The sequence below is a fragment of the Alligator mississippiensis genome, chromosome 7 (assembly GCF_030867095.1).
Source record: "Alligator mississippiensis isolate rAllMis1 chromosome 7, rAllMis1, whole genome shotgun sequence".
Taxonomy (NCBI): domain Eukaryota; kingdom Metazoa; phylum Chordata; order Crocodylia; family Alligatoridae; genus Alligator; species Alligator mississippiensis.
The window spans coordinates 11490187-11512513 of NC_081830.1; the positions used below are offsets into that span (position 1 = coordinate 11490187).

General features: G+C 55.1%; 1 protein-coding gene across 4 annotated transcripts in view; it reads left to right on the plus strand.

Moving 5' to 3' along the window:
• The window catches only part of TET3 (tet methylcytosine dioxygenase 3), a 123215-nt gene that overhangs the window by 86631 nt on the left and 14257 nt on the right, over positions 1-22327 (plus strand). For all 4 annotated transcript variants that reach the window (XM_019481137.2, XM_019481138.2, XM_059730563.1 and 1 more), the window contains 6 exons: positions 7534-7624; positions 12428-12521; positions 17005-17213; positions 17748-17898; positions 18595-18684; positions 20140-20277. In XM_019481137.2, coding sequence (XP_019336682.1) covers positions 7534-7624; positions 12428-12521; positions 17005-17213; positions 17748-17898; positions 18595-18684; positions 20140-20277 — 773 coding nt within the window. The remainder of the gene's footprint in view (positions 1-7533; positions 7625-12427; positions 12522-17004; positions 17214-17747; positions 17899-18594; positions 18685-20139; positions 20278-22327) is intronic.

Sequence of the window (22327 nt, forward strand, 5' to 3'; positions counted from 1 at the left end):
AATTGCGCCTGTAATTACCCCGGACGGCACCAAGCCCCTGAAAGGGAGCTGCCAGCCTTTGTGGAGTGTGGATTGAACCAAATGCTGTTGCGCCTCTGTTGCCAGGAAAGATTTGGGTTTCTTTTTTTTTTTTTTTTTTTAAGAGAAAAGGCGGTGAGAGAAAAGCAATTAAGGAGGAGTCGGGGCTCTGTGCTTTATTAGGTGTCTGTGCTGTTAGACACTGTAATAAAATCAGACTTCGCTGCATGTCACTTATTGATCTCTGTCTGGACAGCTGCAGCCCAGCTGAGATGTGCTTTCTCCTTGCGTTGGCTCCCGGCCAGGTAGACATGATGGGAATAAAAATTAGGGCTCGGAGAGAAGGAAGAAAAAGCCAACTCAGCCCCAGCCCCCTGCTTATCTCAAGTACCTTCCAAGCTCCAAGAGCTCCACGGTGAGCTCCTTACCAGGAGAGCGAGTTCTTCAGGTTTTCCCTTAGGCCTTCAGGCCAGCTCAGGCAATCCAAGGAGCTGCTCCCAGCCAAGGGGCTGAGTCCTCTGCAGTGGGGTCTCCACGGGGAGATCCTATGGCAACATTAATCCGCAAAAGGATGGAGAAGTTGAGAGCTTCAGGGTCCACCTTTCTCCAGGAGCTGAATCCTCTGAGGGCCCCAGCTGGAGGGCTGAAAGCTCCTTTGCTTGTGGTCACGCTGCTGGTCACAGAAACTTGGCCCCATCATCAGAGAGGCAGAGCCTGGGTATTTTTGCCTTCCTCTGTAGGATGACAACCCTCTTGTCTGGATCTCTCCAGTGTATTTTAACAGCCTTCTCTGTGCCAGGGTGGGACATGGGCTGTGCCTTCATCCTCCTGCCATACCCAGGGCAAGGCTGGCTGTGTTGGATGTTTTAGGCCTGGTAGCTGTAGGAGAAGGTTGTTTGCAAAGAGTTTCTGGGCAGGTTAGACAGACACTGGGCTGGGATGGTGTAGACTGGGAGGATCCTGCCTTGAGCAGCAGGGTGGACTATATGCGGCTGCCCGAGGGCCCTGCCAGCCTGGCTCTTGCATGAGTCTGCCTCTGCTGGTTCCTGCTGCAGCAGCCAGTGAGCGGTGGCTAGGAGGCAGGAGTGGGTTCCTTGTGGGGGCCACTGAGGTTCCTGTCCCTTCCCTTGGAGGTGCCAAGTCCCCGTATGGCTCAGCTATGTGATAGCACAAAGCTGCAATCACTGCTCGCTACTCCTTAGCTCTGGTTCATGGGCTTCTCTCCTCCCCCGCTGCTATACTGTTGGCATCTAGTCTTCTGGCATTCAGGCCTCAGTCGCCTCTGGGACCTACCACTAGGGCTTCAGGGCTTTTCCTTCCATAATGTGTCGTGCTTCCCTCGGGAGCTGAACCCCTCTGCACGCTATTCCCTGCTGCCACAGAGCTATTCCTGTTCTCTATCCTAGTCCTAGAGCTCTGGGGCCGGGGAGCTCTGCGTCTGCTTCTGGGCTGGTAGCCTGGAGTGCCAGTCACTTCAGACTGGTGGAAAGCAGGTGCCTGAGGGGTAGCATAGGGATGAATGGGGGTCTGGCACTTCTGTGGGCTGCTGCTTCTAGGATCATGTCCTTGCGGGGTGTTGGCCTTGAGTGCAAGGAGCAGACACGCAGACGCCCCTGCCCAGGATGCAGCAGCCTCTGGCAATCAGAAGGGGAGCATGAGGGGGAAGGAGATGGAAGACCCCAGTGCAGGGAGAACTGTAGGTGAGTCCCCCAGCTGCTGCAGTGAGCTGTTGCACAGATAATGAATGGCTCGGGGCCAGCTTGGGCTCTCAGTTGTGCCCCTGTCAGCCTGGAATAATCCCCCCACCTCAGAGAGCAGAATCCAGCCCTTTGCCAAACCCCCCATCCCACCGCGAGCCAAGACACGCTCCGGTCTTAGCAGCTCAGCAACAGCGTGAGGCAGCCCATCTCCCTTGGCAGCATCCGGCAGAAACAATTGCAGACAAGCGCAGCCAGCATGGAGGGGGCAAGGCAGGGCAGACGGCTGAATTGCAATGAGCGTGGGAGCTTGAGGGGAGCAGGTGGGGTGGGGGGGAAGGGAGCTGCGTGCCAGGCCGCGTCTCTTGGCGTAGAGGCTCTCTGCACAACTCATCAGGATGCACAGTTCTCAGCCAGCCCAGGCAAACCCCGTTGCAGCGGTGGGGGGGGCGGCTGTATAGCCGAGGACTTTGTGATGACTTGGTTGCAGAGCCACAGGGCGCTGGCTTAGAGCTGGATCCAGCTGAGCCACAGAGCTGGACCCATCTGAAACACTTGCCTCTCAAGAAACACCTGGACCTGTTACTACCCTGGTTGTGTGAGTGGATGAGACGAGGGTGGAGTGGGGGCTTTTGTGGGCATACCCACAACTGAGCTGACGTAAGCGGTGGGTCTCCATGACCAGAAGCCCAAATGGAGGAGCAAGAATAATACTGGGGACCCGAGTTACATGATGGTGCCAATCACCATGTGACTCCTACGGGCTGGATCTGGTTCTGGGGTGACAGCACAATCCATCATTGTAAAGTTATAGACTCTAGTTAGTGACATTACCCACTCAGTGGAGGGAGCAAGCAGATATCACCTAGCTCAGTGGCCTGGTGCTCTGAGCTCTCTGACAGAGACTTCTGTGACTTTGGACCAGTCTCTTGCCCGCTCCATTTCCCTTGTGGGGAATAATCCCTGCAGCCCAGGAGGGAGTCCATGGGGTGGGCTCTGTGTTTGTGAAGTGCTAGAGCCCTGGTCCCAGTTGGCATCCAGCAACATCTCAGAGGGTGGATTCTTTCTGGGGCTGGAACAGGCCTTTCCTGGAGGTGCCCAGGTGTGCAAGAGACACACTGTCTTCTCTACACCCCTGACTGTCCCCCGTTGATCCCATGCAGCTCAGCTGGCTGGTACACAGTGGTCCAAGGCCATGGTTTCTGCCTCTCCTTGTTCAGGGCAGCACCTGGCATGCAGCCCCAGCTCTCCTCCCTGCCTCCCATTAGCACTGGCGGGTGGACTCCCTGTCACCCCCGTGCGGTGGCCTTAGATTGTGTCATGAGATGAAGACACTGCTGGCCACCTTGCGCTGCCTGGTAACAAAATGCAGTGCGTCTCCCTCCAAACCCATGTTTTTCACCTCACTCCCCCTGCACCAGGGGCATGCCCTTTCCTTACGCCCTGACTCTTCACTGGCTCCTATGTCCCGTCAGGCTGAACAGTGGAGCCAAATGGGCCTCCAGCTCCAGGGATCACTCTGAAGAGCTGCTCTGTCCTGGCTGAGAGGTCGCTTGGAGGCGTGACAGAAAGAGATGTCACTGTTGAAGAGGATGAGAGCAGAACCCCAATGGTGACCTCCCCCAGGCGAGAGGGTCCTCCATGGTCCCTTGCCAAGGCCTGTCCTTTACCCCATAGCCATTTTCACAAGTGTTATGCCCTGGGTGACTGGGGACTTTGGCTTTAACCAGAGAAGCACAAGAGAAGCCAAAGCAAGTGCCTAGGAACCATACACCGGTGTGTTGGGGTATTACCAAGCAGACTGCATTGCTGGCCACAGCCACATCCAGCACAGAGTACGTGGCTATCCACATTGCTGGGCAGCAAGGTCTCGGGCCCTGCAGAAATCATCCTCATAGCTGAGGCCAATTCCAGACTCTCACGCCTACGCCTTTGTGGAGAGGAGCTGTACAGTTTGGATTCACATTTCTGTGTTCCTGCCCCTTTCCCTATGGTAATGGTCTCTTGGAATCAAATAGGGAGCAGGGAAGCTCCGAATCACAACCTGTGACCATTATTTGAGGACAGGGTCCTCACCTGTACCACTGGCCCATCTTCTTAACCTACTGACTTGAAACAGTCCCACATAACCCACCTTTCTCACGTGCCAGTCTTCATCATGATGCAAGCTGGACTGCTCTGGGATCAGTCTGTCTGCGAGAAGGAGGGTAGTGACACCCAGCCCATAGCAGTATGGGGCCTCAGGACTCTCCAACACAATTCTTGGGGCAATGGACAAGCTCTGTGCCTGTGGCTCAGTTCCATGTCATGCCCCACGGATGCACAGCATCATCTGGTTACTGGCTCCTGTTCTGCAAGCACCAGATTGCAGCCTGTCAGCCACGAGCCGGGCTCTGCCATGGGCAAGTATTTGCTACATCTTTTTAACGATCTCCGTATTGGCTCTTTATCCCATCAATAGTCCAGCGCTGCCTCTGAGCATGGTTGGAGCCAGAGCCAGGACAGGCAGGCTTCAAAGAAAAGAAAGCCGGGCAGCTGCGTTTACACTCAATGGAGCAACCAAAAGAGCAAATCACATTAGCAGCAGCTTGTGAAGGAAAAGAGCCAGCCGGGATCCTGGCCCTTGTCGCAGCCCAGTTGCTGTTTGTTCCAAAAGGGAGAGGGCAGCACGGCAGATAAGCCACCAAGGTGGCCTTGGCAGCAGAAGGACAAAGTCCCTGGCTCTCCCCTGACTGCTGTATGTGAAGGCTCATGTCTAGAATAACTGAGTAGTATTGAAGGGGGTGAAGCGCTGGGAGGCCGTAGGGCCGGATCCTTCCACCTTCAGCACCTCTAAGCTGGAATGGGTTATCTAACTAAGCTGCCCCACTTGTGTTCAAACCACCCAGGTCCTTCCACTTTATGCGACACCTGTAAACAGCAGCTGACACCTGGGTCTCCTTCCGTTGCTCCTTTGTGCTTGTTCTTGGCCTCTGCGGTGGGAGGTGAGTCCTGGTTGGGGGTTCCCTGGGGATTGTTTCAAGGCCAGGGGATTGAATTTTGGAGCAAAACACTCATTCATGTTATAAGGGAAAGCACTTGACCATGCCTCAGCTGCCCTACGGTAACAGCTTGTGTGCTCGCTCTTATGCCACAGTAAGCGAAAGCAAAGCTGTGGTGGCTTACTCTTCTTCCGCCGAGAGCTAAGCTTAGCTTTCCCATACTGCAGAATAAGAGCACAGCCTGAGGAAGCCGAGGTGCAGAGAACTGTCCATTTGCTCAGACTGTACGAGCTTGTACGGCGCTGTGCTCACGTAGGAACTTCGAAGTATCACAGTGCTCTGGATGAGGACAGTGATTTTTTTTTAAAACACATTTACTTCTAAAGAGTTGCAACCTTGAAGTAGCCAGATTTCATGCATAGGGCAGAAGGGAACCATGTGGGCAAAGAAACGATGTTGGGGTTCGCATTGATACAAGAAGTGGCAGGGATATGATTCTAAAACTAGCCAAGGGTCTTTGCATGGCCCCATTTGTGGGGGCCCAGATCTAAAGGCCCAGAAGGGGAGGAGACATTCAGACAGCACCGCTCCCCCTTTCCCAGAGAATCTGGGCCCTGGAAGGAGACTCAAGTTGGACAACCAAGAAAAGAAGCGCTCGGCATCCAAGAATCTCAGCCTCCAACATTGCTCCAAAACAAACAGAAACCCAACATCCGAGTGATGCTGGGAGCCAAGAGAGCACTGCATTTGGCCGCAAGCTCCTGAAACCCAAGAACTCGGGTTCATCTTCCTTTCCGAGAGGCGGCGGAAATTAGTAAGACGGGGACTGTGGCCAAGTTGGGAAGAAAGGAAAATATAGAAAGACTGGCTGAGACGGCGGCTGGAAATCAACGCCAAAATGTGTTCATGCTTTGCAAATCTGCGGGAGCTCTGAAGGATGTGTCCAGGCCAACTGTCCCCGGTTGGGAACGTTTGCTCTGAGTTAGGCAGGTGGAGAGCGCGAAGGTCAGCGTGGTAATCCCATGCAAATTTGTACATGGTTCCCCCTAGTCCCTCAGGAAGGGGCATCCTCCTCCTTGTGGGATCCAGCTGCCCCCGCTCCTTTTCTCATAGAAGGCATTGGTGGGGGGCAGAGCTGAAACCTGCTCGCATGGAAACCTTCCAACAGAGCAGCATTTGTTTGCAGCGAAGCGAAAAAGAGGCTTCCCAAAGCCGTGCCCCGATTCGTTTGGACGGCCCAGGACAATGCTCCCGTTGGCGCCCGTGCCAGCCAGTTCGTCAACGCGCCAGGTGTCGCACCGCTTTGGGTTGGCTGCCCCATCTTTTCAGCTGAGCCGTATGCTGCCTGTGCTCTGCTGCTCGTTGTGCTCCGGAAAAGGAAGCAATTTGCCGCCTCTCTTTTGGGAGTAGGAAATAGAACTTGAAGCAGGAGACGGAGCCACCAACAGTATCTCCTGACCTGAACAATCCCAGTGCTTGGACTCTCCCTGCACTCTCTCTAGGCACTTGGCTGAAGACGGTGGGGACAAGGAATCAGGGGAGGCTGATGGATGGATCCGTCAGGGTGCCCGGCAGCATGCTTGGCTCACGAATGATCCCTAGAGTTGGCTTGAGCTTGGCCTTCTCCTCTTGCCAGGCCATTTGGTGTTAAGGTAGCTATGATGTACCATATTTCCCCACATACAGCATGCCCTGGAATAAGATATACCCCTTGTTGTTGAAAGGCAGCATGAAGAAACGATCTTTCCTGGTAGCAAGTAATTATGTAGCAGCAGCAGCAAGGGAGCTGAGGCTGCTCAATCACATGCCCTCTATAGATCACATGCAGCTTTGACTTTTGCTTTTGCCCTGCAAAAGCTTATGCAGCAGAAACCCTTACTGTCGTATTTCTTTGCTTATAACGTGTACTCCAAGTACCAGCAGCTGGATAGGATCAGGGAAATAAGTCAGACTGTAATAGACTTGAATAGTTTTAACATGCATTAAGCATAATCTCTCATCCTTTGTCTTCCTTAATCTACATATTTCTCTCTCTCTCCTAATCTGCTGTGCTCTCTAATAAATTTTTTTTACTTATTTTCTTCCTCATACTTGTGTAAAATCGGTGACTGTGATATCCCGTCCATCGGTCATAGGTCCAGAATACCGGTTAATTCATCCTTCTGCAGCTGGGCCCTTGAATTTACAGTAGATATTGGGTTCCCTAATGTAAAGCAAGAAATCAAATAACCTACAGCAAGCAGAAGCAGCACTGAAATGCCATTTTGGGTGTGTTGCAAAGAGGAGATACTGGAATGATTTGCTAAAGGAGCTGTCTCTTCCCTTCTTCCCGGGTGTGAGCACACACAAACACACATATGCCACCCTCCCTGCTGGCACTCTCTGTCCCATGCCAAGAAATGAGGGTGTCACCATGGGGGAACTGGGAGCTGTAACACATGCCAAATGTTTAGCTCTCTCCAGAGAAATTCCAGGTGTCAATTATTCTACCAGGCACCTCAGAGCCAGGCTGCTGCCACTGAGTGGGCAGTGAGATGGCTCGGGTTAGGGAAGGGGCCTTTGGTTACCCACACACACCTCTGTTCACTCAGGGCTGCTGCCATTATTTCTGCCCAACAAGGAGTCCCCTTGAAGCCCGTGGGGAAACAGGGCCTGTGGTAGTGGGTAAGGGTGGCAGGATATGGCCCAGTTCTGAGATAGGATTGCATGACAGCAGCTCCGGCCGTGCAGAGATTGCCCCACTGGCCCCAGGACCCAGACTGCCCAGAGCTCCCTGCACTGGGTGCATCTGAACAAGCCCATCAATCTCCCTTCCCTCTTTTCTCCCCCTTTGACAGAACAAATCGTGGAGAAGGACGAAGGACCCTACTACACCCACCTGGGGTCGGGACCCACCGTGGCATCCATCAGGCAGCTCATGGAGGAACGGTAAGTGTGGGATTCAGCCCTGGTGCCCTGGGGAGGAGGGCAGCCCTGTAAGAGTGTGCCCTACCCCTGCCCATGGCCTGCCATGGATCTGAGCATGCTGGGGCAGAGAGGAGATTATAGGGGCTTTCAGCTCCCCCTGGTGGTCCTGCTGCAGCTCATGTGCCAGCATTGGGGGTCTCTTTCGGCCCCCCCGGATGTTGCCCATGGGGTCGGTGTGATGAAAGCATCTGGGGGAAAGCTTCCCCCCATGTCCCAGACACAGAAGGGCTGCTCTTTTGTGGCAGGTGGGTCTCCTACCACCTGCCCCCAGCCACCGTGTTTCCGCAGCTTCTGTGTCTGCAGCCGGAGGTCCCTTTAAGGCAGCCAGGTGTGCGAGGGACAGCCTTGCCCTGCTGGAAGCTTCTAGTCAAGGAGCCCTTATAAAGTCCTGCCAGCCGTGTCCAGACACGGGGTGTCCTGGGGATGCCCTTGCCAGGCCTCTGCCTTGGGCAGAGGCAGAGCAAAGGTGGGGAGTTGCAACTGGGTGGCAGTGACCTGATCAGTGTGGTTGGCTGCAACCAGCCAGGTTGGGCTGGAGCATGCCCTTTAGCCCCCAGGGCTGGAGGAGACGAGGGCATTTGCATGCTGCCCTGGTGCCTGCCAGCCAAGCTCGGCTGCTCCATACAGGCTGGGAATGAAGCTTGCATAATGAGACGGACCATTTGCCACCCACAGTCAGCACTGCAGCCACCATCCAAAATAGCCAGCCAAGGCCAAGGCAGAACCTTGTGCACTGACCTCACCGTTGCTGGTGAGTCCCTGGAGTTGGCTCACCGGTCCCACTCGACTGCTGGTGCTCTGTCAGCCTGAAGGGCAATTCCCAAGAGCTTGGCCTGGTCCAGGTGGTTAGCTCCCAAGTAACAGGACACCCTAGGGGAACGGGTGAGCTCATAGACGGCCAGATCCTGGTCTCAGTGACCTAGGTGGAATTCTGGAGTCCAAGGTTGCTCCCTGGGGCAATGAGGATCAGAGTCTAGGCACTGTTAGACCCTGCAGTCCAAGGCAGGCATGCGCGGGAGAGAGAATCTGAATTTACTTGGGGTGGTGGATAGGGTGCTTCTCCTTGCTCAGTCTCTTCCCTTTGCTTGGGGGTCTGTTCCCAGGTAGTTTCCTCCCTTGCGTTGGCTCCTGTATCGTGGTGCTACTCCTTGCCTTTTCCTGTTGTGGCTGGGCTGGGCTACAGCTTAGTGGTTCCTGGCCTTTTTTAGAATCACGACCTGCTTTGTTAGGGTCAAGGCCCCCTCGTGAGCCTCAAGGTGCCTCCTGGAAAATAATAGCTCTTAAGCTTCCACTTGTTTTGTGACTACAGAGAAATACGAGAGCTGTTCTTTTGTTGCAAAGAGCTCAGCCAGCCCACAGCAGGGCTGGGTGGTTTTGACACCCTGAACTCCCCTACCTGAAGCTCTGAGTTGATCTTGTGAAGCGTGTGTAAGTGTTGGCCTACTGAACAGGGCTGATCTCGAGGCCAATATCTCAGCTGCAGAGGCCAGAGCTGCTGGTTGGACCTGTTGGGATATGCCCTCAGGGAGTTGTCTGTTACAAATCCCCCAACCCCGTCCATCCCTCTGACCTCATGGGCACAGCACAGCGCATGGCAGGGCAGGAACACCCTGCATTGGACAAGCTGGTTTCGTTCAAGGGTTACTGTCAATGGTGCATTGCTACAGAGACGGGGTGGGATTGCTCTGAAGCTTTCAGGGTCAGGTCCTGTCCCTCACTGAGGAGCCTCTGTCTCTTAATCCACCCTGTAGAACCATGCACACAGAAGGTGGTTCCTGCTCGTGGCTTTTTGCAGCTCTCTGTCAGGCTCTGATGGAAGCGTGGTGCCCAAGTCATGGTTTTTGAGGCCTCAGGGAGTGTGGGGAAGGATCTCATTGTGACACTTTAATGCCAGAGGGCAACTCAGATGTCTGGAGGTGGCATCAGATGCAGCCTTGGTGCTGATCTGACTTCTGTTCCCACGGGAATTGGCACCTCTCAGTCAGTTCCACATTCCTCCCTCCGTTGCTGGGGGGAGAAGGGACTGGAAGGACCAGACTAGAGTTCCCCCCCTCTTCTGTAGCTTCCCTACCAGCAAAGCTGAGAGTCTATGAATTGCAAACCCACCAGTATGTCCTTTGCTTGCATGTCCTTTGCCTACTGCTGGCCCTGGTCACAGGCCCAGAGCAGAAAGTGGGTTCTCCAGCTCTGTCCCAGCAGGGGAAGCATTGGTGTCTCCTGGCTTTATTTGGCGAGGCAGGAAATTGTGAGGCAGCAGGAAGCTGCCTCCAGTCACCCTTTGGCCCCCAGCCCTCTTTGAAGCCTGTCACCTGGGATGCGTCTGTCCTGAGGACTGCGAGCTCCCCTGCCGTGCGGGACAGCTGACTGATAGCCTCGGCATGGAACACGTGCACTCCCTGCTGCCTTTCCAGGCAGATTCAGTCATCCAGGAGGTCCCACTTCCCCCTGCGCAGATCAGAAACATCTGGCACTGGGAGCTACAGAGGGGAGAACCCTGCAGGGCAGATGAGATGCTTCTGGTTTGGCTCTATCTCCTTGTGCTGGGGCAGGTAACAGCTGGGGCTGTCCAGCTGAGAAGAGAAAGGGCAGAAGCCGAGGGAGTCAGCAGCCATTGAGCTGACCAGTTGCCTCATAGGGGTTGCACCTATCAGGATGTGGTTTGTGTCAGGGCTAGGATTTTCGGTGCTGTCCAGCCACTGCAAAGGCAGCTGGGGGCCAGGTGAGCTGCAAGAGCCCAGTGCTTCTCAGGGATGGGAACCTGCAGGGTGGTAGAACCAGGGCACTGGATGGTGTCACTTGTCTGATGGTAGAACAAGGTCTTTGGGCTCTGCTCCCAGCTCTGCTACTGGCTGGCTGTGTAGCCAAGCCATGGGCAAATCATTTGGTTGTCAGCTTGCCCACTGGCATCATGGGGGCTCTGCACATCCCAGAGTGATGGGACCCACTCTAGCATTTCATTATCACTGCACAGAAGGCAGGGCTTAGCTGGTTATAAGCAGATTGGTCAAAGCCACTGGGGATAGCTATGGCTGATATGGGTCTAGTGGCTGAATCGTGACCATTTATTACGAAGCTGCAATGGGCCTTCGCAGGATGGGGCTCTACTGTGCCAGGTGCTAATGGACTGGACCGTCGCAGCCTAACAGACAAGGCCAAGGAAGAGCGTGCTGTGTGGTATGTGGGCAGCAGGGACCAGCCGTGGGCTTGGCTTTCCAATGAATCTGGCAGTCAGCGGCCACCAAGTGGCTCCATATCAGCTGAGAAGCCTTCTCCCCTGCACAGACCGCACGCGCAGCCTCGCTGCCCTCCCTCAGAGCAGCTGCAGCTCGACAGGCGCCAGCCCACGCCGCCGGCACGGAGCGGCAGGGCCACAATGGCCGTGTGTGTGCGCTCACCCGTGAACGGCAGCCAGGGCATGGGAATCCCGCGCTCCCAGCCTCTTGCTGACAAAACGCCCGGGGCCGGGCAGGCGGGCGGGCGCTGTTACCTTCGGAGTGATGGATAGTGCCGGCTTTGCGGCCTCTCCTTTAATTAGCACTTTCAAGAAAGCTAAAGGCGGAGGCAGGGGGGATTAATCTAGGCTGATTAGCTGGTGCTGGGTTGCACTGTGCTGTGTGTGTGTCAGAGGAGGGCAGGCATGCAGAGACTGGCAGGAACCCCACGGACATTGCTGGGCCTGAGTCTCTGCTCTCGCACCAGTGTGGATCTGGATCTGTTCCACCACAGGATCCCCACCAGTTGTGAAGCTGCCCGGTCCTTCCCCTGGGCCTCAGCAGGGCCAGGACTTCTATTTGAGCCCTGTGAGCCTGGCTGCCCAGCATCTCGGGCCCCGCTGGATTCAGTCAATGTGGGTTGGAGCCAGCTGCTTTTGTTACCCTTTGCCGCAGCTCTGAGATCAGGCCGGGTTTGTCTAGAGCCACCAGTCATGTTTTGCCCAGGCACCCACCTGTTGCCAAGCCCAGGCATTACTCACCAAGGCTGAATTTGTACAAGTGACTCAGCTCTGTGGTCTGCAGCCACCCACCTCCCTGCCGGGCTCCATTCTGATGATGCAGCAAACCCCCAGACAGCGCTGCCACCTCTACACCGGGTGACATGGGGATGGGGGAAAGCAGGCATGGGAGCAGCTGGTATCATAGGCCTCAGGGGCTCCCAGGGACTGCTGCAGCTACGAAGTCAGTGATGGGCCAGTCCCAGTGTCCCTGGCTACTTCCTCTCTCCTGGCCTTTCCCATGGGAGGAGGGCAAGGGAGATCCACCAGCTCTTGCTTTCACTGGGTGGGTGGGGGACTTAGGTGCACAGAGGGACACATATGTCTATTGCCTGGGTGAAAAGATCACCATATCGGCTGGGTCTCTGTCATAAGGTCACTGCTGAACTCCCAGGTGGCTCTGCAGGGGTGAATGTCACCCTTTGTGGACTGTAGCAGGAAGGTGGGGGAGTCCTGACTCATGCCTGTGGATGAGTTACAGGGAAGATGGCTGTGTGAATAATAAGAAACGATCTGAGCCCTAGCTGGAGTTTGGGGCAGGAGTTCTACCACTGGCTTGGTCCCTAGCCCTCTGTGTGATGTCCCTGCTCCTCCCCGTGCCTCAGTTTCCCTAGCTGTAAGAGGGGGGTGGTGATACTGACCCTCTTTGCAGAGCTCTTGGGAACAGGCTGCTTTTTACACTGTGTTTGTCCTAGGCAGTCAGCAGTGCAGATGTTTCCATGACATAGGCCTTGCCTCTCACCACCACTAATGGGGATGTCTCTTTCCACCAGGTACGGTGAGAAGGGCAAAGCCATCAGAATCGAGAAGGTGATCTACACTGGGAAGGAAGGAAAGAGTTCACGGGGCTGCCCTATCGCCAAGTGGGTAAGTGCTGGCCCCCCAGCTCCAGGGAAGGAAAAGGGGGTTGTGTTTTATGTCATAACGCACAGCAAGAGCGACTCCAAGCATCTCCGTTGTCTTAGCACCACCTCCATCTGCATCTCCAAGTTAGAGCACAGGCTCACCAATGCAGTGGTGGTAGGCACAGGAGGGAGGAAGGGAAGGAAGAAAGGAAGGATGGATAGCAGTAAAACATCCAAGCGATGTTTGTTGTCACCTCCCCAGCTGTTTATGCCCCACTCATCATCTGGGCATATGATCATCTCTCTCTCCTCTCCTTGGCACTAAGCACCATCCTCTTGCTTTCTCTCCCTGCTGAACAGGCCTGCTGGCCACAGATTAGTCCTGTTGCATTTTCCACCAGCAACTTTGAAAGCCCAAAGAACCCTGTATTGGAAATGCAACCTTTTCCTAGCTCCCCGCTGTGCTCTTTGATGGGCACCTCCAATTCCAGGGGTATCAGGGCAGGCAGGAGCCAGGGGTCAGCTAGGGAGCTCCAGCCAAAAGGAGGGGCCTTGGTTGTTTTCTTGCGTGTCTGGTGGGCAAGGTGCATTTATAGAGGAGCAATTGCTCACCCAGTCAGGTCATTGGAAGTGCTCAGGGGAGTCCTTTCCGGGCCGGCCAGACAGGGGTTGAGAGGAGCCATGATACTAGGTTTTCCTCCCTCTTGTAAAGTTCAAGCAGGCCAGTCTTGCTTGGAAATAGAGGGGCCCCCTATGGTTCCCTTGGCTTAGACCTTCCTAGCTCTGAGGAGAACTAGGCCCTTCTTGTAACTAGCCTGTGTGTGGTAAATTGATGTAAGGCAGAATATTGCTCCCAGAGGGTTCATGCCCAGAGCCAAAGTGCTCTAAAGCTGGCAGCGGCTCAGGCCAGGATTTCTCTTTGTATTGAACGAGGCTCAGAGTGTTCCCATCTGAGCAGTATCCAGTTCAGGGAGAGCAAAGCCAGGCCGGGAGACACGTAGCACTGGGGAGGGGGTCCTGGTACAGAGAAGGAAGGACTGGAAGCACTTCAGACTAAGAAGAAAGATGGCTTTAGCTCTACGTTCCTGGAAATGATACGGGGCCAGAGCAGGATCTTGGGTGCCCCAGTGAATGTCTCTGCAGTCAGCGCTGCTCCTGAGATCCTAAGATCAGCAACTGGCCCCGTAGTCTTCAGACAAAAGACCTCCATCTCCTCTCGTGTGCACACGGACAAATCAGGAGCTGTCCCAGGGAAAGCACCTGGAGATGCTCCAGGAGTAAGCGAGCTCAGATGCAGCCCCTGGCTTGGCCATGTCTTCCTCAGCCTTCTCATGGCAGCTCCAGGGCCAAGCCTGTGTCTCTGGGTTCCCTGGAGCACCTACTATCTAGGAGCTACCAGGAGACCTGGTCACCTCAAAACGGGTTGCTTATCAATCTGTTTATAAGAGGCAGCACTGGGGCTGTGTCTGACACTGTACTGGGAGAGACAAAGCCGAGGCAAGGGCGTATTCCTGGAAGGGCCTAGCAGAGCTCCCCAGAACCATTGGCAGGGCTGGCCTCAGCCTGCTGTGAGAAGCCTGCTGTGTGCTGATTAAGGGGCTGTGGCCAACGGAGGCTCTGGAGCATCAGGTGGGAGATAACACTTGCCTGCCAGGGATCAAACTGTGTAGGGCCCCTGGGGTGGGGGCATAACGGCCGGCACAGCCTTTCCACCGTTGCTCAGTGCTGCTGGCTGTGGTAGGCTAACATGAGGGGCTGGCAGCAGAGAAGATAAGGGCTGAGGCCGGTGCTACAGGCCAGGCTGGGATAATGTCTGTTTTGCAGCTGGTTTGCAGAGGGGCTGGTGGGCCAGGAGAAGGGCTTCCCATGTGAGGCTTCGGCACATGGAGTGCACAAGCTCTCCACAGCTGCCTCCAACGGACACCGTCCTCGCTGTACATCTGAGGGATGGACCTACTGTGTTGGGCACTGTGCCGCCACGGAGGTGGATTAGAGATTCAGCTGCTCCTGTGAATGTCTCAGTGTGCGAGTCACCCAAGGTCCGTGGGCGACACTAGACTGTGGCACTGTGGGAGCTCTCCGTGCGAGGACCCACATGCCCGTCCCTGCACCGGGGCTGACTCAGTTGAAGCAGGCAGGTTCTTTTTATTAAAGCCACTTGAGTGCACTGGAATCCTGGTTGTCCGGTCCTTGACCCCTGCCACTGTTATGGGATGAGGAGGTTCTTCCCTTGAATGATGGTGTGTGAGCAGATGCCTCTTGAGCAGGTGTGTGTGTGTTAGAGGTGGGCTTGGATTGAGCCCTCCACTGTTCAGAGGTAAAGGCCTAGACATGAGACCCCACTGCCGGCAGATGCCAGCCAAAATGCAAAGGTTTTTCCTTCCCCTGCCATTCACCTGCCAGGACTCCATCAGCTCCCCCTTGCTAAGCAGAGCAAGGCTGGGAGCTCTTCCATGCCCCATCAGCAAGTTTCCATCACATCAGAGCTTCTGACCATGTGCGTGTGTGCGTTGGGGACCAGTGCAGCCAAGTAGGCTGCCTTTACAGACAGGATTTTGAAGCAGGGCTGTCACATCTGTGCTGATGCTGGGCTGGTGGGGGAGACGGCACGTAGGAAAGCAGTGTGATAGAGACCATGGGTGGGTGTGAAAAGCAGCCGGCGAGAGGAATCCCCCAGGCCACCACAGCCGGAGGCTGAGAGGGAGGCAAGCGCACAAGCCGCAGGATGTGAGAGCAGCCGCTTGCGGGAGTGGACGGGCAGATGAGGAAGTGAGAGGCCGCGGCTGGGCTCTGGGGGCGGGAAGCGGGGGTGGCACAGTCACTTTGAGCCTCTGCGACACCAGGGAAATTCTGCAGAATTTCCCCCTTTTGCTCAGCCCGGGGAGGCTCTGCAGCTGTCTCTGCCCCCTGCAGCAAGGGTCTGGCATGCGCAGGGAAAACCCTGGTGCGGCTACTGTTGGCGGGAGCTTTGTCAGTGATCTCCGCAAGGCTGGGAGCAAAACTTGGTGGTTAAAAGGCCAGTGGCCCGTCTAAGGTTGTCGGCAGGTGTGCAGCTGAGCCCCAGGGCAACAGCAACAGGAGACATCAGCCAAGTGTCTTTAGAGTGGCTGCGCTGCCTTGCCCAGGGGTATGCGATTGCTACCAGAGATCAAACCTGGCATGTTTGGAGCTTCAGCCTCAGTCAGCCAAACCTTCAGGCAGGCCCATCGACTTGCGTGCATGGCCCAGCCGCCTCTCAAGAGGACAGGGCCTCGTGCTGAGTGAGACTGGGTCAGATCCCATGGTTCAGTCTGGATATAGAGAGCAGTAGTTAGTGAACAGTGTAAGGTAGAAGGCTGGGAAGAGATACACCTTATAGACCAACTAAACCAGACGTGTGTAAGTGTTCATCAGCTGGTTCATCAAACTTCATCGCTTGCTGTGAAAAGACATGCACAGAGCAGTCTGTCAAATAGCTGGTAAGGCGCATCTCTCCCCAGCCTTCAGGCTGGGTGTTGCCATCTTGGTTGCTCTCTGGGAAGTCAGCTGAAGGATTTTGCCCAAGCGAGGGAGTCCAGGCCTTGGTCTCCCATTGGTTGACATGGAGGAAAGGTACACTTTCTCTCGTGTACGGAGCCAGGCCTCAGAGTCTTTAGTCAGCTCTTACTCTGGCAAAACCCTGGTAGCAATTTGAAGGACACGGAGGACCTCAGAGCCTGGGCCCACAAAGTGTCTTAGAGATGAAAGAGAGATGAAGATCAGTTGGGGCCACGTGGCAAAGAAGGGCTAGTTGTGGGGCACCCACCCCGAGAATCTGGGGAGGGGCCTGACTTGCAGAAGTGTTCGAGCATGTGGACCTCACTGACGTGTCTTGGGCTGGGCCTCCAAGTCTTTGTTGTGGTCTTATCAGGGGGATCATTCTAAAGCATTCATAGGATTGAGGAGAAGACCAATTGAGCTTGCGCTCCTTGGGACTAGGGAGAACTTCCCTGCCTCCATCAGGGGGAGGGTGCTCAATGGACCGATCACCAGCAGAGTGGGGACATCATAGGATGTATGATGTGCTGCCAGTGCATGGAGGGGACTGATACAGGCATGGAGGTGGGGAAGTCAATCTCCATGACTCAGTCAGTCTAGAGCTTGCTGATTTACTGTGCAGAGACTTGTGGAGAGCACGGGAAGGTGCTGCGGTGTAGGGGCTGCAGGGCAGGCTCCCAAAAGTCTGTTCCCAGCTGTCAGTGGCCTGCTGTGTTGCCTCCATTTCCCTGTGTCCTGTCTGCCTGGACTGCAAACCTGTTGGGCCAGGCCCTAATCCCAGTGGTGACTCAAAGGGGACCGTAAAACAGATACTGTGACAGCAAGTCACTGCTGAAGGGAGCTGGTGACCATGATAAGGGCCGAGAGCTTCTCACGGCCACAACCAGCAAAAGCAGGGAGGGAAGCATGTGTCCATGGCCTGCTCGTTTCCAGGCATCTGCTGCAAATGGGACTTCCTAGGGTGACTGAATTGGCCTGCTGTTTTCCAGGTGATCAGGAGGCACAACCAAGAGGAGAAGCTGCTGTGCTTGGTCCGACACCGGGCTGGTCACCACTGCCAGAATGCTGTCATCATCATCCTCATCCTGGCCTGGGAAGGCATCCCCCGCACCCTGGGTGACACACTCTACCAGGAGCTCACCGACACACTCACCAAGTACGGGAACCCCACGACCCGCCGCTGCGGCCTGAATGACGAGTAAGTGTCACTGCATCAGCTGCAGAGGCTTCCCTTTTATGCCGTGCAAAGCAGCTTCAAGGGGGGTGGTTTTGGGGGAGGTAATCAGAGACAGCTGTCCCATGAGAAGCCATCTTCAGGGCCAGGAAAGCAAACCAAGGCCCTTGCTGCAACCGGTGGCACTTTGTGCTGACAGGAGCCCTTTTATAAGGGAAGATGGGGGCTGTGGAAAGGCTGAGAGATCCTGTGCCCTGCATGGTAGTTGGGTGGTGCTTACACAGGTGCAGGTGGACAGTTTGAATCCCAGGAATGGTAGATGTCTGTGAGGAAAGGCCTGTGCGATCACCTCTGTAGAGCCAAACCAGTGGGATACTCTTGGGGATACTCTGCTCCAGCTTCTCAGTACCTCCCTCCCTCCCCCTGCCCTGCCCAGCCCAGCTCCACCTCTTGACTGGGGAAGGCTGGTTGCTAGGTCCACGGGCGCCATGTGGTGTGCGAGGAAGCTGGCCCCATAGCCAGTGAGTGAGAGGGTCTGCCCTTGGCTTCCTGTTGCAGTCGAACCTGCGCCTGTCAAGGCAAGGACCCCAATACCTGCGGTGCTTCTTTCTCCTTTGGCTGCTCCTGGAGCATGTATTTCAACGGATGCAAATATGCTCGAAGCAAAACTCCCAGGAAGTTCCGGCTGGTGGGAGACAATCCCAAAGAGGTTCGTGCCTTGGCTGGGCGTGGCGGGTCCGTGGAGTGTGGATCCCAGTTGTGCAGATGGAAGGACATGAAAAGTAGTGCTGCTAAAATGCTCTACCGCACTCCTGGCATGACCTTCCTGTTCAGCGCACTAGGGAAAATCTTGGCCGCAGCGAGGACAGTAGCAGAACGCTGGTTGGCTTAGCTGGAGCCAGGAGGGCGCGACGGTGCAGCCTGGTTCTCCACTGTCACCTGTATGCCTCTGGGTTAGCTCAGATGAGGCCGCAGAGTGTGGAGAAGGGAGCTGATACAAGAGGCAGAACAGCTGGAAGCAGGTAGCAGCTGCCTTTTGGCTGTGTCTACAGATGCTCAGACATGATGAAACCCTGGGGCCTGCCTCACGAGAGGCGCCATTGCTTGGAGCCTTTGACTCGACTTTGGGACTCTGCCTAATAGAGTTATAGAGCGGTGGGGCTGGAAGGGATCTCCAGAGGTCATCTAGTCCAGCCCCTGGCCTGAAGCAGAACTGCTCCTGTCCAAACCGATAGATATGTGTGAGCTCAACCCCAGAAATCCTGGTGTGAAAGGCTCTGGCTTGTGCCACGTGTGAAATGACCTGTGTGCTCTTTCCCAGGCAGAAAGTCTCTGCCCTCCTGGGGTCCCGATTGGCACGGGACACTGGAGGATACCCACTCTCTGTCACTGTTCTCCTTTCCAGGAAGAGCTGCTTCGGAAGAGCTTTCAGGACCTGGCCACGGAAGTTGCCCCGCTTTACCGGAGGCTGGCGCCACAGGCCTACCAGAATCAGGTACCCAAGAGAACCGCTTTTCTCCTCTGCTCTGCTGTCAGCCCTGCTCACTCAGCAGGCTCTGACTTCTTATATGTTTGCAGCAAGAGATTCAGTCCCAGTCCTAGCTGGCAGCACTAATATTGTTTTGGCAAGAGGCACGAGGCCCCCAGAAGATGGTTTGAAGCAGGGAGAAGTGATAATGAACTTGGGGATAATGTTCTTTGAAGCCCTCCTGAGAACAGGAATGGGGGTGGGGGGGTGTAGGGCTGTGGGTCCATCTTCCATGCCTCATTGGAGGCGGTCAGTCAGGCTAATGTAGCCCTCAGGCAGTTTTGTGCCCCCAAATGATTCTCTAGCATGCTGGCAAGCCGGGTGTCAGCCCCAAGAGGAGGTGGCCTGGGGGCATTTCATGGGGAGTGCAGGCTCCATCTGTACCACCCTTTTCTTGCTATGCTTGGGTGTCTGACGTGGCTATGGGGCTGGGCTCATTCTTGAGATGACTCCCACCTGGAACTCCCCTTTTCTTCCTCAGCATGGCCAGGAGGCAGGCAAGTGTCCCCCACCCCTGACCCTGTAGGCTTCGCCCCCTCCCACAGCCTCTACCAGATACCACAGCCTAATCAGTCGTAAGCCTTCGAAACTGGGGAATCCAGTGGAAGTGTGGAACAAGAGTCCAGTCCTGCCAGGGGCTGAGTGCCTAGAGTCAAGAGCTAGTTGCGACCGAGGCTGGTCTTTGTAACCACAGCCAGAGCGCAGGATACTCAGAGCCAGATGGAAACCAGGCCAGGATTTGGCTGCCAGGATACTGCAGCACCACAGTCACTGTTCTCTGGGTGTGTTTTGGCCTTGTCTCTATGTAATCCTAGAGAAATCCAGCCTCTGTTCGGTCTGTGTCTTCCCAGATGGCTATGGGCCTGGGAGGTGCTGACTCAGGAGACCATGTAGCAAAACAGACCCAGGCTTAAGTTCTGATTCTTCTTTGTATTTGAGCTCTTTTACACCTCTCTGGCTTGAGAGCATGCATAAGTTAACAGCTGCTAGGAGACTAGAAGAGCAGTGGCTGCATTCAAGGCTGGGCCCACAAAGAGCCTGATATTCTTCTTAGAGGCCTAAGTGATGCCCTGTCCCACCCCGTCTAAGAGCCTGGAAAGCAGTTACCAGGTCCTCCTCCTCCCAGCTTCTTGTGACTTGGTTTTGAGGCTCAGGTGATGGAGTGAAAGGCAAACGGGGTGGTGTTTATATGGCTGCAGATACTCGACCAGGGGTGAATAGGAGCCCATGTAGGCCTCTGAGTGCATTTTGGGGTCTGCTAGATGGGGCAGGTAACCCTCCGGGAGCCCTATCGGGTATCTGGGGTGTCTGAAGTGCTGTCCCAGCCCTTTCGGGTAGGAGGCTTGCTGAGTAACTGGTACGCTGGTTACAGACAGGGCCCTGTAGGCACCCGTGTCATGGCAGCTGTGTCCATCCCTTCAGGTCACCAACGAGGATATAGCAATAGACTGTCGGCTTGGCCTGAAAGAAGGACGGCCCTTCTCTGGGGTGACGGCATGCATGGACTTCTGTGCTCACGCTCACAAAGATCAGCATAACCTCTACAACGGATGCACCGTGGTAAGGGACAACTTTGGTCTTGTCCTGTAGAAGGGAATGGGGAAGAAAGGGGGCAACACTGGTCCCTCTTAAGACCACCTCTGCCCTGCAGGTAAGGGGCAGCTTCATCAAAAGTATATAGCATGAATGGCTCCAATGGAAGCCCCTTCTGTGTCTGCCATGCAGTAATGTCTAATGGGGCTCTTACTGAAGACTGCAGGGAGGCAGCATAAAATACCGAACACCCCCCACCCCAGACTGGGATCCGGGGTTCGGTTTCCAGTTCTGCTCTTGGTATCATTTGGGACCTTCACAGAAATCCCAGAGAAGTGCGGCTGGAAGGGGCCTCCAGAGGTCATCTTATCCAAGCCACTTTCTGAGGCAAGATCAGTCCTGTCCAGCCCATCCCAGACACATCCTTAATATCACCTCTTAGTACAATGACTGTCAACCCTGACAGCACAGGGAAAGCAGGGGGCCCACGGCAGCCAACGTTCTGCTTTTGTTAAAAAGCAGAACGTTGTTAAAGGTTGTTAATAGATGCACAGCTAAAGGGCCATGGCCTCTCCTACGGAGGAAGGAAAAACCCCCTACAGTCCATACCTGTCTGACTATGGGCTTCTCTCCCTGCCTCAATTTCCCCATGGTGGGTAGGGACACCAGTCTCCTGCAAAGCACTCAGAGACTTGTAGAAAGGAGCTGAGTGGGTTTTAGGGCTGGTTGCTGTTCAGGGAGCATGTGTAAGCTGCAGTAGGGTGTGTGTGTGTGGCTGAGACCCCCATCCAGTAGGAAGTGGACGGAGACCCCTCAAACCTCTGTCACCAGCACCTATGTGACATCTGTAATCTGTACTGACCTAGGCTGGGCAGGCAACTGACAGGCAGGAGGCCAGGTTGGATCATAAGGCAGACTGAGGCACCGACTGTGGCTTTGACTTGCCTTTAAAGAGGCCATGGGCCAGATCTACCAGTGGTGAAAATTAGCCAAGATCCATTCATAGATTCATAGATTGTAGAGTCGGAAGGGGCCACAATGGATCATCGTGTCCGACCCCCTGCCCCTGGCAGGAAAGAGGACCGAGGTCAGACGACCCCAGCCAGGTGACTATCTAGCCTCCTCTTGAAGACCTCCAAGTTAGGTGATAGTACTACCTCTCTCTGAAGCTCATTCCAGATTCTGGCCACCCTTACTGTAAAAAATGTCTTCCTAATGTCTAACCTAAATCTACTCTCCACTAGTTTGCACCCATTATTCCTAGTTACTCCCTGGGGCGCTCTGGTAAATAGTGCATCACCAATTCCCTGTTGTCCTCCCTTGATACACTTACAGGCTGCAAGGTCTCCCCTCAGCCGTTTCTTGTGAAGGCTGAAGAGATCCAGATCTCTCAACCTCCCCCCGTAGGTTTCTTTCATGGAGGCCACTAATCATGAAGCAGGGCTGTTCAGACTCCAGCCTGCAGGCCAGATTCTGCCCAAGGAGTCATGTCATCCAGCCTGCAGGGCTTCCCATGCATCTGGAGATTCAGTACTGGGTGAGCAGCGGCAGGATTAATTGCTGCCCCTCTGACTTCAAAAGTACAGACCCGTGGACTGGATATGTAACCATGTGTGCTAGATCAGGCTAGATCAACCATGTGTGCTTGATTTTGTGGTGAGATCCAGGCACACAGGGTTGGGTTGGCATAGGGGGTCTCACCTGGAGACCAACCCCATGCACCTGCGCCCTGGGGATCTAGCCTGCTGGCCAAGCATGCAGGGGGCCAGAAGCTTGGTCATCTCTGCATTAAAGCCAGCAGAGCTTCGCTGATGCAGGGAGTGGAAGATGTGTTAGTCTGGATAGGCCCTGCTTAAATACTCTTCCCCTTACCATCTGCTCTGTGTCCCGTGAGATACTGGCTACTGGGTTAGACCCCTTCTGTCCCATGGAGAGGAGCAAATTTAGCAGCCATCTTCTAGAAGTGAGGATAAGGAAAGCCCATGCTTATTCCAGATGTTCCCTTTCTGAGGAAGAAATGACCATGGTCTTTCCAGGGTTCTGCGACAGCTGAGGTAGCTGAGAGGCGGCCTGCTGG